The 15,469-nt window shown below is 40.5% G+C and overlaps 1 protein-coding gene across 5 annotated transcripts in view; it reads right to left on the reverse strand.

Moving 5' to 3' along the window:
- The window catches only part of NUP107 (nucleoporin 107), a 44,766-nt gene that overhangs the window by 6,678 nt on the left and 22,619 nt on the right, over positions 1-15,469 (reverse strand). For all 5 annotated transcript variants that reach the window (XM_077833169.1, XM_077833161.1, XM_077833178.1 and 2 more), the window contains 8 exons: positions 12,178-12,268; positions 10,128-10,204; positions 9,498-9,557; positions 6,368-6,513; positions 6,211-6,259; positions 4,898-4,967; positions 4,267-4,385; positions 500-538 (listed from right to left, as the gene is read on the reverse strand). In XM_077833169.1, coding sequence (XP_077689295.1) covers positions 500-538; positions 4,267-4,385; positions 4,898-4,967; positions 6,211-6,259; positions 6,368-6,513; positions 9,498-9,557; positions 10,128-10,204; positions 12,178-12,268 — 651 coding nt within the window. The remainder of the gene's footprint in view (positions 1-499; positions 539-4,266; positions 4,386-4,897; positions 4,968-6,210; positions 6,260-6,367; positions 6,514-9,497; positions 9,558-10,127; positions 10,205-12,177; positions 12,269-15,469) is intronic.

The raw sequence follows: 15,469 nt of genomic DNA on the forward strand, positions 1-15,469 counted from the left end.
GGGTCTGTCAAACTGATTCTCACTTAGGCCTTGTCTACACTATGGGGTAAGTCAACCTAAGTTACGCAACTCCAGCTATGTGAATAAGGTAGCTGGAGTCGACGTAGCTTAGGTTGACTTACTGCAGTGTCTGCACTGCATTGGGTTGACAGGAGACACTCTCCTGTTCACTTACCTTACGCTTCTCATTCCGGTGGAATACCGGAGTCGACAGGAGAATGATCTGCGGTCGATTTAGCAGGTGGCTCGACTGCCACAGCATCAATCGCTGGTAAGCATAGACATGCCCCTAGGCATTGCTAACACAAGCTCTGGTATGTGCAAGTGAGTTCCTGTGCATCTAGTAGGATGCATCAAATACTTTTCTTAGCTCTTCCTTAAGCATTTTCATTTGTTGCATTAAAATATGCTACAATAACTTTAAAGTTTCCTTTTATTCCCTCACCCCTAACCATAGCTGAGCAGGGCAGAAAAAGCCCCTATCCTTTTGAAAGCTTACCTGAATGTAGGTCTTTAAGATTTCAACAGAGACTTCCTCCTTAATGGGAAAAAGAGATTTTAATTTTAAGTAAAATAGCAGCAAAAGCAACTATGCATCTCTTTTTGCCATTTTTCCCATTGCACTCATAAGATTGCCACAGTTAGATGCAGACACAGAGCTAGCTGAATATCACTGCTTCAGTAATTTACTCACTGCAAGCAAGCTCTGGTGGTGGACCCATTTCTATGGTCTGCTCTTGGAGGCTGGTGGTCCCCTGGTCCCAATGAGGTTTTGAAAATGCTCTGGGGATTTTAGTGCTCAGCCATTAGACACACACAGTCCAGGAAGATTGAAGTGTTCTCCCACTGGCTTGAGTGTGTTACCATTCCTGATGTGTGATTTGTGTCCATTTACCTCCTACAGGACAGGCCCCACAAGAAAAACAACAGAATACCACTGGCCATCACATACAGCCCCCAGCTAAAACCTCTCCAGCACATCATCAACGATCTACAACCTATCCTGGAAAATGATCCCTCACCTCTCACAGACCTTGGGAGACAGGCCAGTCCTCGCTTACAGACAGCCCCCAACCTGAAGCAAATACTCACCAGCAACTACACACCACACCACAGAAACACTAACCCAGGAACCAATCCCTGTAGCAAACCTCGTTGCCTTCTCTGTCCCCATATCTACTCTAGTGACACCATCATAGGACACAACCACATCAGCCACACCATCAGGGGCTCATTCACCTGCATGTCTACTAATGTGATATATGCCATCCTGTGCCAGCATGCCCCTCTGCCATGTACATTGGCCAAACCAGACAGTCCCTACATAAAAGAATAAATGGATACAAATTGGACATCAGGAATGGTAACACACAAAAGCCAGTGGCAGAACACTTCAATCTTCCTGTATAGTCTATAATAGATTTGAAAGTAGCTATACTTTAACAACAACAAAAAAACCTTCAGAAACAGACTTCAAAGAGAAACAGCAGAACTAAAATTCATTAGCAAATTTAACACCATTCATTTGGGCTTGAATAAGGACTGGGAGTGGCTGGCTCATTACAAAAGCAGCCTTGCCTCTCCTGGAATTGACACCTCCTCATCTATTGTTGGGAGTGGGCTACATCCACCCTGATTGAATTGGCCCTGTCAACACTGGTTCTCCACTTGTGAGGTAACTCCCTTCTCTTCATGTGTCAGTATATTTATGTCTGCATCTGTAACTTTCACTCCATGCATCTGAAGAAGTGGGGTTTTTACCCACGAAAGCTTATACTCAAATAAATCTGTTAGTCTTTAAGGTGCCACGGGACTCCTTGTTGTTTTTGTGGATACAGACTAACACAGCTACCCCCGGATACTTGATACCAGTCTGGTTTCTGACCTTGGATTGACTGTACTGCTATTGATGATGGCTGATCTCATCCTGCTGACTGACTAGGCTAAAGCTCGGAGCGGTAGCTGTGTTAGTCTGTATCCAGAAAAACAACGAGGAGTCCGGTGGTACCTTAAAGACTAAAGCTAAAGCTGTACATGTGGATTTTATTCAATATCAGTAGCTTTGGATACTGCTGATTGAGGTTTTGACATCTCCAGTATTCCCAACCCAAAAAAGTTCAGAAGGGCCCTGCCAAATTCACAGCCATGAAAAACACGTCACAGACCATGAAATCTGGTCTTTTGTGTGCTTTAACCTATACTAGAGAGATACCACAGGGGAGATCAGCATTTCTCAAATTGAGGGTCCTGACCCATAAGAAAGTTGCAAGGGGGGGGGGAGGTGTCATGGTATTGCCACCCTTACTTCTGCACTGCCTTCAGAGCTGGGCAGCTGGAGAGCGGCGGCTGTTGGCCAGGTGCCCCGCTCTGAAAGCGGCACAGAAGTAAGGGTGGCAATACCGTACCAGGCCATCCTTACTTCTGCGCTGCTGCTGGCGGCGGCTCTGCCTTCAGAGCTGGGCTCCCGGCCAGCAGCGACCGCTCTCCAGCTGCCCAGCTCTGAAGGCAGCGCCGCCACCGACAGCAGCGCAGAAGTAAGGGTAGTGGCACCGCAACCCCCCTACAGTAACCTTGCGACCCCCTCAACTCCTTTTTGGGTCAGGACCCTACAGCACAACACCCTGACATTTCAGATTTACATGGCTAGAATCATGAAATTTACGATTTTTAAAATCCCACAACTGTGAAATTGACCAAAATGGACCATGAATTTGGTAGGGCCTAGTTATGAGTCATGCCCCCCCCCCCACGTCTTAAGATTTTTTTTAAAAAATTGAGTTTTTATGGATTTTGACCTTTTGGGATACACACTCAAATCACATTTGCAAACTTTTCTCTAAACCATAAAATGAGAATCTCGTGCTAAAAACATGCCTCCAGGAGCTGCAGCTTTAAAAAAAAAAAATCACAAGAGTTTGCAAAACTGCATCTTCTTTGTGGGATTCAGTGAGGGTTGTTGGAGTGGCCCTTAATCAAGTTCATTCTTTCCCCTCAGAGTGTAGTATTCAACTACTCATTTTTCCTCCTAACTTACTACTGTGAAGTTGCCCCTGCAGTAACTATAGTAGGTTGATACCTAGTTCAGTGCAGCTTTAGATCTGTTTTTACTACTTTCCCAGTGTCTGGCTGAGAAAGACTTAGCTGAATGCAAACTGGCTTTGACTGAAATCCTGACAAGATTAAAGGGATGATTGTAGTTATGAGAAAACATCTAGAAGAATGGGATGAAATGGCATCAACGTCAGTTAATAAGGATACATGACTGTCTTTTGCCAAAATGGTTTGTAGTCTGGGGTTTCTACATTTGCAGGCAGCAGTTCACAGTGCTTTTTATTATCTGTGACTGCATATGGCTGTCAGAGAACGACAGATGTCTGTGTTCACTGAAGTTAGGACAAGTCGTCATGGGCTTAATCTGCAGCAAGGGAGATTTAGGTTACATATTAGGAAAAACTTTCTAACTAGAAGGGTAGTTCAATTGTGGAATAGGCTTCTAAGGGACATTGTGGAATCCCCATTACTAGAGGATTTTAAGAACAGGATGGCCCAACACCCGTCAGGAATGGTCTAGGTTTACTTGGCCCTTCTTCAAAACAGAGGGTTGGACTTGATGACTTTTGAATCCCTCCCAGCCCTTATTTCTATGATTCTATGAGGCTACAACTACTCCTTTCTTAGTCAGTCCATATCTGTCAACTAGAGGCTAGGTGACAAATGTGCTATACTTAGGACTACGCTTGAAGAATACCTGAAAGCTTCAGCTGGTGCAGAATGAAGCAGCTTTCTATTTAAGTAGAGGCACTTATGAACCCATAGCACCAGGTGCAATTCCAGCTGTTACTCACTGTCTTTAAAACCCTGAATGGTCTTATACCCAGTTATCCGAGAGACCTCTTCTTGCCTCACAGTCATAGTAGCGGAGATGCTCTTAATGCCAATGCCTAAACAGGGAGTTTGGCAGTAGGGTCTTGATCAGTAAATGGCTCCTATGATCGGCATTTGTTCTCCTTGGACAAAAATTTGGCAAGCACTGTAAGATTTAATTTTATTTAGTATTTGGCTGTCTTTTTGTACTGCTTTACTTTTTGTCTGATTTTGATTGTTACTTTGGGATTCTAGGATTAACAACTGGTCTGTTCAGGGCAGTTTATTAGCAATTTGCCATAATTTGTGTACAGTGTGTGTGAGAGATAGATTTTAAATTCAGTGAGCCTAGGTTCCATGACAAGAGGCAGGATATAATTAAATAAAACAAATGGAATGTACCTTTGTCTGCAGTCCCAGAGTGCGGAAAAACAGAATAAGATGCGTCATGAACCGAAGGAGGTGCCCTGGGAGCACACTTCTGTCTTTGGAAAGCCATTTGTTAAATTCATCCATCAAACCTGTAGCCACAAAGTTCATGTCTACATTAGCTTTACAGTGGGGGAGAAGACAACAGCTGAGAAATATTTCAAAACAATGTATTTGTAAAATATAGCAAATAAAAAAAGCATGAGAGCTAGAATGTTCCAACAGGACTATATCAGTCTTATTAAAGCATAGCTCTCAACATGCTGTTCTAGTCTGAACAATGACAACATTTTTATTCCACCAGTCTTCTTCCCAGATGTATTCATATGAATCTACATACTTTTCTGACTAAATTATATTTTACTACTTTTTACTGCTTGGACTGGCTGAGGTCAATACTAGTTGAGGAGGCAGAGCTAAAGTTCTGATTGTAGAATCTTTATTGTTCGCATCATGTAAGCCAGATTAGAAATCAGCTTGACTTTCAAACTGAGTTCGCATGGTTAGAAGTTAGGAAACATTTTCACTTGTAAGTTCCCATAAAAGTAACTATAAATAATAAAAGGAATTGACCTTTGAAAAAAAGTCACAAAACAAAGCTTACCATCCACATCTCCCAAAATAATGAACTTTTGAATCACATGATAGTGTTCTTGGTTTTCCTCTAAAACTCTCTGAAAAACAGTTCACATTTCTTGTGAAAATCATATACACCATACAATATTACCCATAAATGAATAGGGTGAAGGCTAACCTGAATCAAAGAACTATGCTGAGAATAGCGTACTGTGCAAAGTGCAGGAGAGTATACACCTGGAGTACGGTCAGATACTATGGGTGCCACATAAGAAAAGAATGGAAGAATTGGGGAAGGGGAAGAAAAGGATGTTTAAGAAATTAATGCTGTTCGAAAAAAAAATCTATGTTTGTGTTCTTAATGAGAATAAAAGAGCATGATGGAGATGTATACAATTCTAAAGGTAAGAGAAAACGGATTCCACAAAACTACTAGAGTGACAGACAAGAAAATGAAGCCCAGACATACATACACACAAAGAAAAGCCTGTGTGCCTTGAGGAACTAATGCATGGAACATACTAGAGAAGCAACTGTAAAGGTCTTAAAACACAAATGTGACATTGTGGGGATAACTAGGCAGGGGTGTATATACGCGTATGCTTGTTAAATCATATTTCTATGCATGCTATCAAGTGAATATTTAACAGGGGATAAATAAATAGGTCTTCAGTCCAATCTTGTGCAAAAAAGGTAATTAATACCCTGAATGTTAAAGGTACTATGGATGTGTGACCTACTTAAGTGAATAAAAACTTACATTGTTCAGATTCATACTATGAATAGTATGCAAAAGCTGAAACCTCTTAAAGGGACACTGAACCAAATCACACATGAAAATTGTATCTAACATTGGTACAGAAACAAGATCTGGGAAAAATTCTCTTTTTTCATGTTTCCTACTTCGTACATTTGAGAGCACTTGATAGTCAGCTTCAGTGTTTCTTCAGTATAGTCAGCCAGTTTGCCAGAGGAAGTTGGGGTCAAGTGTACCTCATTTTTTGAATTGGTCAGGTTTTTAAGTTGCCTGTATTCCTTTCATTGTCAAAGGGGCTGGCTGGGGGGTGGGATGGGGAGGAAATAATTTTGCAACTTAATTCATTTGCATTCAAAAAAATATCTACTGTGGAGGCAAGAAAATGCTTGGAAATCTATAATAGACCCTTTCAGAAGGAGATTAAAACCAAATGACTTTCTTTTTTTAAAAAAGAGCTTGCCATTGATTTCTTCAGTCCAGTGCATATTTGAGATCGTTCTGTTAAATACTGGATTAAAAGCAGTTCCCTGGGACAATATAAACACACAAAAATGTTGACTGGAAGTTCTGTATTAAGTATTTACCTTTTTGTCTGTAGCCTGGAGTTCTTCAAAAACCTTTTCTAAAGTCCAGCTTCAAAAGAAGAGAAAAATGAAGGTACAGCAACAGTTAACTCGAATGACTACAGATCACATATGACCTTTATTGAAGTTAAAGGGCACAATAGTACTAAAGACTTACTTTGTTTCTAAATACTCTCTAGGGAGCTCTTCCAGTTCCTCTGTGGTCATTACTGATGTACGGATTTCCTGCTCCACCAGCGAATCCACCATGACCCGGAAATATGCCCAGACTGTATCTTCCCAGGTATCACAAACTGGAAGAAGCTTCATGTTGAAATAAAATAAAAAGTCTGCATTAACAGATCTAGAGAAATGTCAGAAGATGTAATGGCCATATGGGATCTATGGCCATCTAAGGTCCATATAGTCCAGTATCCTTTCTCAAATAATGGCCTCTGATGCTTCAAAGAAAGGCACAAGAAATCCTGCTGTAACCCAACTCCATTAGTTAGATGCTGGTTTTATTATGCCCAGAATCATGAGGGTTTCTGTATCTTCCAAAGCACTTCGTTTCTTTTAGATTTTTAATCCTTAGTATTGTATTCTGGAAGTTCTTCCTACCTATATTTAACAGATTTTCAAAAGGACCTAAAGGAGCAAGGTACCCAAATCAGAGTCAATGGGATTTGTACACTAAATTCCTTAGGCTCATTTGAAAATTCCAGCCTTTATGCCTAATCCTTTCCTGAATCATGCTAAGCTCTTGGCATCAGCAACATGTTGTGGCAATGAGTTCCACAAGCAACTACTACATTGTGTTAAAAAGTTTCGCCTTTTATCAGTTTTAAATTTGATGCTTTTCAATTTTATTGAACATCCCCCTGTTCTATTATACAAAGAGTGAAGACCAGGGCCCAGTCTACCTCCTCTATGCCATCATTATTTTGAATACTTTTATCACATCCCCTTTTCTTCATCTCCTCTCTAACATAAACAACTGCCAGTCCATACCTCTATTCATTCTTCTTTTCCACTTTCTGAATGTCCTCTATTTAGACTCAGACTATAAGGCCGGAAGGGACCATCATGATCATCTAGTCTGACCTCCTGCACATTGCAGGCCACAGAACCTCACCAACCCACTCCTGCAACAGGGCCATAATCTCTAATAGAGTTACTGAAGTCCTCACATATTAATTTAAAGACTTCAAGTTATAGAGAATCCACCACTTACTCTAGTTTAGACCAGCAAGTGATTCATACCCCATGCTGCAGAGGAAGGTGAAACCCCTCCTGAGGGTCTCTGCCAATCTGAGCTGGGGGAAATTTCTTCCTGACCCCAAATATGGCGATCAGCTAGACCCTGAGAATGTGGGGAAGACCCCCTGAGCTAGACACCTGGGAAAAAATTCCTCTGTAGTAACTCAGAGGGCTCCCCTCTGCCTCCATCCAGTGGCCTATCACCAGCCACTGGAGATATGTGCTAATAGTAGTCACAGGTAGGCCCTATGAGATTGCCTGCAATAGCATCAACTTCATAAACTTAGCAAGCTCAGTCTTAAAACTTTGGGTTTTTTGCCTGCACTATTCCCCGTGGAAGGCTGTTTCAGAACTTAACTCCTTTGATGGTTAGAAACCTTCATCTAATTTCAAGGCTAAACTTACTGATGGCCAGTTTATATCCATTTGTTCTTGTGCCAACATTGGCCCTTAACTCCTCTCCCTTGAGTAGAGAATGAATCCCTGATATTCAACCACCAAAAGCTTACGAAGTTTCAGAGCAAACGGTAGGAACAGATGCAAAGAACAACCTAAAGATTATTCAGAAGTGGACAATCAAGACTAGTTAATGGGGCCTGGACTTGGGGCTTGACTGTGCTCATGGCTGCCACAGGGGGCACTCCCTGCATGGATCTCATGCCTACATGGAAAGGGGTTCAGCCACCTCCAAGGCAGCCTCCCATTTGCTTCCTCTGGGCTCCAAGGAAAGGATGGACTGTAGGAATCAAAGGGAAGAGTGTGTGGGACATGCAGCAATCATGGACATGCTGCTATTTAAGTCATGGATTTTTATGAGAAAAATGTGAACAGTCGTCATGGGTGCACCAATATTACTAGCAAGCCCTCGACAAGATTTCCACCCTTTCCCAGGTGCTGAGCCTGCCCACAACCCCACTGAGAAGTGCACAGACCCAGCTCTTCCTTCCCAGTTGCTGAACTGGAGTTCAATCACCCTTCCAAAATGCCCTTGCAATCTCAACTGTTATACCACATGCAAAAATCCTCAAAACAAGCACTCATTCCCCTCCCAGATGGTGAATGTGCTCAGTCTAATCCCACATGCAAGATCAGAAAAAAAGTGTTCTACTATATCTTTTTGAGACAGTGACCAGAACTGAACATGATATCCCAGATACGGTCATATAATTCCATTATGTGAATAAATAGAAATATTATCGGTACTACTGTCCATTTGTTTCCTTGAGGATCCTAACATCTTGTTTGTTTTTATTACAGCTACACATTGAGCAGAGATTTTCGCTGATGTGTCAACAATGATGCTCAGGTCTTTGAGTTGCTACAGTTAAATTTAGAACAAAGCTGTCTTTTCCCAGGTCCAGGTGACTCAGCAAACATACTTAGTGCCCTCCTTAAGGAATTGGAAGGATTACATTCTGAGGAAATGAAAAAGATGGGAGTGGGAAAGACACACCAAAAATATGTGAAAGGTCTAAAACCAAGGTAAAAAAAGGAGGATAATTTAAGGTGTTAAAAGTAGTAATGGGAAACAACTGAAAAAGACACAATTTGGCTGAATACAGGAAAAGCCTGACAGCAAGATTAGATTGTAGAATAATCTCATCAGGCGGTGAGGGGTTTATTGGTTAAGACTTAAAACTAGACCACACAAAACACTGAAGATAAATGGGAAATACTCTTGCATCGGCAGGGAGGTGGTCTAAATAACACATTAGGTCCTCTTCCAGCTCATAAGAAAGCTAGTTTAATGTAGCTATCAAAAAATACTAGAAATCTGGACTGACCAAAACAGGAAAATCTGAATTGGTTCTATTGATAGCCAGCAAAAAAAACAAAACAGCCTATAAAGTTTGATTGTGCTAGCTTAATTCAGATATGATAATGACGTAAAGGTGTCTATCATGTTTACTATCTTCTTGTTTACAAGGTTTTACAAACATTACACAAGTGACTGTGCTAGCTATCTAAAATTCTGCTCTCAGCTATGAGAAAGAGAAATGCATTTTTACCACAGAAGTAGTACTTATCTTACATGAAGCATCACATACCTGTTTGAGGTTCCCACTGAGTGCTGCGTAGATTGCTCTCTCATATTTATTAAACTGCTCCTAAAACATATATTTAAAAAAAAATCTCTATTAGAGTTCTTGTTTAACCTCATAATCACTTGAAATTTTACCAGACACCAATCCATTATAACAGGATCAATTCAGCAGCTTTCAAGAATAGCTAATGACTGCCGTTTCAATGAAGGGCTAAATATACCTCCAACCCCCAAGATACCTTATTAGACAATACTATATTGAGTTGGGAGAAAGGTGAGATTTTTCCTGACCCCGGTGCATCATCTTATGCCAAGAAGAATGAAGATCAGCAGTCCCTGTAATTATATCTTAGCTAATATCTACAGTTTCACTCTTATGCCTAAAAAAAAACTAATCCTTTTTAGACATTTCCTAAGCCATTTGCCTCAGTTGTGATGTCAGTTTCACAGATTAATTAGGATACACAAATATACTACACACTTGAGGAATCCTCTTAGAAACATTGAAAAACAAATCCCCCTGAGATGTAAGCACAAAGGGTAGATTCAACTGTGTGGGAGTAAGTGTCAGCCTCGATTACAGGGAAAAAAGTTTACCCATTAACAATATCAAGCAACTTAATATTTATCTTACATCTTCTGCCATTCGCCAACAACTGATTTTCCAAATGCATCTATATGGATTCCCTTCCACTGGTTCCAGCTCTGTTCCTATATGTAAAGGATAATTCAAAAAGCAGTGGGTATTTGCAGTTTCATAGAATCAGAGTTCAACACCAGAAGGGACTACCAGATCATTAGTCTGACTTCCAGTATACATCACAGGCCATAAACACCACTCAGTTGCCATACACTAAAACACAACTGAAATTGGACCAGCCCACAGGGGACTAGACTACTATGTGCCACAGGCCGAATAGGAGGGACTGAGGTGCACCAATGTCCAAGGTCCCTGCAGTGGCAAGGAAATTATTAAGTGAGATATACCCAGATAATCCTGGCAAGTGACTCTCACTCCATGCAGCAGAGGAAGGTGAAATCCTCCTGTCCAAGATTGCTGCCAATCTGATGGGGGCAGGGGGGGTGGGGAGGGGTGGATTCCTTCCCAATCCCATTTATGATAATCAGTTAGACCCTGAGCATGTGAGCCAGGGCCAGCTAGACAAGCACCTGACTGAGAGAATGCTTGGTGCCATCTCAAAGCCCTGGCCTATATGCCCCATCTCCAGCTGTGGCCATCCCTGATGATCCGGAAGGAGATTAAAAAACCCTCCCAGAATACATTTGGGGTGAAATCCCTTCCTGACCTCTGCAGGTGGCCAGCTGAAACCCAGAAGCGTAAGCTTTTAGGAACATACGACATCAACCACAAGTGAGCCCCGAGGCTGTTGAACCCTTCCCCCTACCATCACAAGCAACCTCATGATCCAGTTGCACTCATAAATATGTGGTTGTAATCACTAACTGAGGCTGAAGACCACTCCACCTTATAAACCCAATTTTCAACCCCTTTGGAACTTCCCCCAAAATTCAGATCCTCATGAAATTCTGCATACTACTTCTCAGTCCAGGTTGTTTTTCTGCAAAGTGTGGTAAGCATGTTTTAAAATTACAGTACTTCAAAAGTTTAGCTGCAGTTTTGTCCTTAAACAAAAACTTAATTAACAATAAACAGACCTTTACACTCCCACTGCTGGGCTGAGCCAGAGGTAGGGACATGAACAGAGGGATACACAACTAAAAGGAAATATGGCAAGGCACCAACTGGCATATGGATCTGTGCTCATTCATCTTGGAAAGGTGATATAGGAGAGGGAGACTCTGGGGTAAGAAATAGATAGATAGATATAGATATAGGGGCAGTACACTGGTGGGACATGGAGGAGAAATAAGGAGGTATAGGCAATCCAGATACAGAGGACTTGATCCTGTGAGATATTGGGCACTCTAGCTCTGATTCAGCAAAGCACCTATAGCATATGCTTTTTTTTTTTTTTTTTTTTTTTTTAAAACTGGACTGGGTCCAGACAGGGCTCGATTCTGCAAGGTACTGAGCATACAGAAGAGGAGGCAGGGAACTTAAAGCTTTCCATGTGGCTCAAAGACATCCCCTTTCCTCCATTCCCCTCTGTTGTACACCATCCTCATTATACCAAAAAGGGGAAATTCTGACTATCAAAACCTTTTATTGACTTGTTAACAGCTGCAGGAATGGAGTCCTGCTTTGGTGAGCTCAGGAGAGCACAATGCTTGGATTGCTGGGATAAGTTAGATAGCACAGAAGTGTGTGATGAAAGATTAAAAGGCAGTGGTGAGGGGCTGTCTGGAAACCTTAAATATTTGTTTCCCAGTCATTAAGATTTGAAGCTTTAAAGAAATGTAGGTGAGCGAGAGTGTGCGAGTGTCTCAATAAAGTAATTTTTGGTGCGTTAGCAGGATTTGGTTGAAACACTTTCAACTTTAATCATTATTAAAGAAATTTTAATGTTAAAGTATTCATAAGGTGTCAGGTATAAAGACAAAAAAGGTTCCTCCTCACCATACACCTGTGAAAGTGTTTTCAAAACACAAAAGGGCCTTAAAATGACAGCAAAGAGCTGTGCTTCCTTTAGACAGATCCAGACAACAAGAAAATCCTATGCCTTCTTTCTGGGTCTGCTTCAGATAAATTTTGATCTAGGTACCTCCATTTACATTCGGATCATGATATAGTTTCCACCCTTCAAGAGTTGCAGCTCTCCAGGCCTGACCACATCGTTTGCACAAGCGTTGTGCCTGTAAAACAACAAAGGACATTCTGAGCAACAGTTTTCAAGGCAGCAAAAGCACATATTCTCCTCTAGTGATGCACAGATGTTAGAACATGGTTAATCAACAAAAGTGTTTCTTTGCACAAACTAATGTGCTTATGTTTTGGCAAGTCTAAACTCAAACTAAAAGGATCTTAAAATAAAAATTCCAGGTTATTTTTTTTCATTGGTTTTATTTTCCAGGGAACGTATATAGGACTTTTCAGTAGGTATTTTCAACAGCGTAAGAGAAGTACCATAGTACAACCACCTATTTTTTTCATCAAGAGCTTTGCTGGCTTAACCCATTGTCGTATATTCTTCACTTCTAACTACTTGTTTTTAGGGCTGTCGATTAATCGCAGTTAACTCATGCGATTAACTCAAAAAAATTCATTAATCGCGATTCATCTCAGTTTTAATCGCACCGTTAAACAATAAAATACCAATTGAAATTTATTAAATATTTTGGATGTTTTTCTACATTTTCATATATACTATATTCTGTGTTGTAACTGAAATCAAAGTGTATAATATTTTTATTACAAATATTTGCACCTTAAAAATGATAAACAAAACATAGTATTTTTTCAATTCACCTCATAGAAGTACCGTAGTGCAATCTCTGTCGTGAAAGTGCAACTTACAAACGTAGATTTGTTTTGCTACATAACTGCACTCAAAAACAAAATGTAAAACTTCAGAGCCTACAAGTCCACTCAGTCCTTCTTCCTGTTCAGTCAATTGCTAAGATAAACAAGTTTGTTTAATTTACAGGAGATAATGCTGCCCGCTTCTTATTTACGAAGTCACAGACATTGCAAGGTAGTTATGTGCCAGATATACAAAACATTCGTATGCCCCATCATGCTTCGGCCACCATTCCAGAGGACATATTTCCATGCTGATGACGCTTGTTAAAAAAAAATATGTTAATTAAATTTGTGACTAAGCTCCTTGCAGGAAAACTGTATGTCCCCTGCTCTGTTTTACCTGCATTCTGCTATATATTTCATGTTATAGCAGTCTTGGATGATGACCCAGCATATATGTTGTTCATTTTAAGAACACTTTCACTGCAGATTTGACAAAACACAAAGAAGGTACCAATGTGAGATTTCTAAAGAGAGCTACAGCATTCAACCCAAGGTTTAAGAATCTGAAGTGCCTTCCAAAATCTGAGAGGGATGAGGTGTGGAGCATGCTTTGAAAAGTCCTAGAAGAGCAACACTCCGACACGGAAACTACAGAACCCGAACGTCAAAAAGAAAACCAACCATCTGCTGGCGGCATCTGACTCAGATAATGAAAATGAACATGCATTGGACTGGATTGCTTTGCACTGTTATCGAGCAGAACCAGTCATCAGCATGGATGCATGTCCCCTGGAATGGTGGTTGAAGCATGAAGGGACATATGAATCTTTAGCGCATTTGGCATGTAAATATCGTGCGACGCCAGCTACAACAGTGCCATGAGAATACCTGTTCTCACTTTCTTGTGACATTGTAAACAAGAAGCGGGCAGCATTATCTCCTGCAAATGTAAACAAACTTGTTTGTCTGAGGGATTGATTGAACAAGAAGTAGGACTGAGTGGACTTCAAGGTGCTAAAATTTTACATTTTTTATTTTTAATGCTGTTTTTGTACATAATTCTACATTTGTAAATTCAACTTTCATGATAAAGAGATTTCACTACTGTACTTGTACTAGGTGAATTGAAAAATACTATTTGTTTTTTTACAGTGCAAATACTTGTAATCAAAAATATAAAGTGAGCACTGTACACTTTGTATTCAGTGTTGTAATTGAAATCAACATATTTGAAAACGTAGAAAATATCCAAAAATATTTAAATAAATGGTATTTTATTATCTTTTTAATCGCTTGACAGCTCTAGTTGCTTTAGATGAAGTCTTTTATAGCTTATGAAAATATGCCCCTTGGTGCAAAGGCCTAAAATCCATCTTTTTGGGTGCAATTTTCCAAGGTGATTGAGGGTACCCAACTCTCAGGTACTTTGGAAAATTCAATCCTTTGTGCTGACAACATAAATCAGGCTACATAATGCCATGAATAGTCTTACTCCAGAAGTCTGCTTCCCCCAAAGCCAATTTTGGGACCTACTCTAGCTATATGAATATACAGCAGAAGTAAAAGCAATAGGGAGGAAAAAAAATAGGCTTGTGTGGACTGTAAGTAAGCACACACTGTTGAAGGTTACTCATCTCACACCCAATTACTTATCTAACAGATGTATCAATTCCATGACTGACAGAATTGTCAGAATAGTGAGGCAGACTGTGTTAAATGGTCATGTTTTCAAGCTGCAGAGTCTGCAGTAACTGATCACTTTTGGGAATGTTGATGAAGAGGGAAGAAAACTGAAAAAATTGATAGCTAGGGATAGTGGGATAATACTTTCATCTATAACAAGTGACTATATTCCTACGTTCCTAAGATTGTAAGATCTTTGGAGCAGCAACTTCTTCCCCCCTCATTATGCATGGGTAACAGTGCCTAGCATCCTGGCAGCCCCTAGCCCACCACGGAAGCCTTCATATGCTGCCTAATACAAATATTTAATTTAATTATTGATCATGAAAACCACTGGCACAATGGGGAGCCTCTCCCCAAGACAGACCCAGGATAGGAACTGCAAGGGTGCTGTTGAATTGAGAGCACAGCACATACCCATGGCAGGCTGACCTCACAGTGACAGTGTTGTAATTCCCCTCAAATTTGTGGGCAATAGTAAATTTACACCACAAATTACGTAAGGTATTATTAAAAAAAAAAAAAAAAAAAAGGCAGAGCTACATTCAGCCAAAGGATTAATGGAAGAGAAGAGTAACCTCTTTTGTGCTGGTCAAAAGCACAAACTCCTAATATCCTATTCATGCCCATCCATGAGTTCTTCAGAGAGATTCGACTAGTGAAGCATTTATGGCTTGCCAGGGACAACAGAAAAAGAAGAAAAAAGGAAATGAAGTAGAGTCATCTTTTTCCTAGTAAACCTGAAATCCAGGTGCTATTTTCATAGCTTCAAATCAGAGTCATCATTAATGATGGTTTTGGCTGTGGTAGACATTAAGAATGGCTTCCTTTCTTAAAGGATTATATCAGCAAAGAGAAAAAGCACCCTTGCAATTCACTACTAGACAGAAACCTGAAAGAATCAATTA

This window comes from Eretmochelys imbricata, chromosome 1, assembly GCF_965152235.1.
Source record: "Eretmochelys imbricata isolate rEreImb1 chromosome 1, rEreImb1.hap1, whole genome shotgun sequence".
NCBI lineage: Eukaryota > Metazoa > Chordata > Testudines > Cheloniidae > Eretmochelys > Eretmochelys imbricata.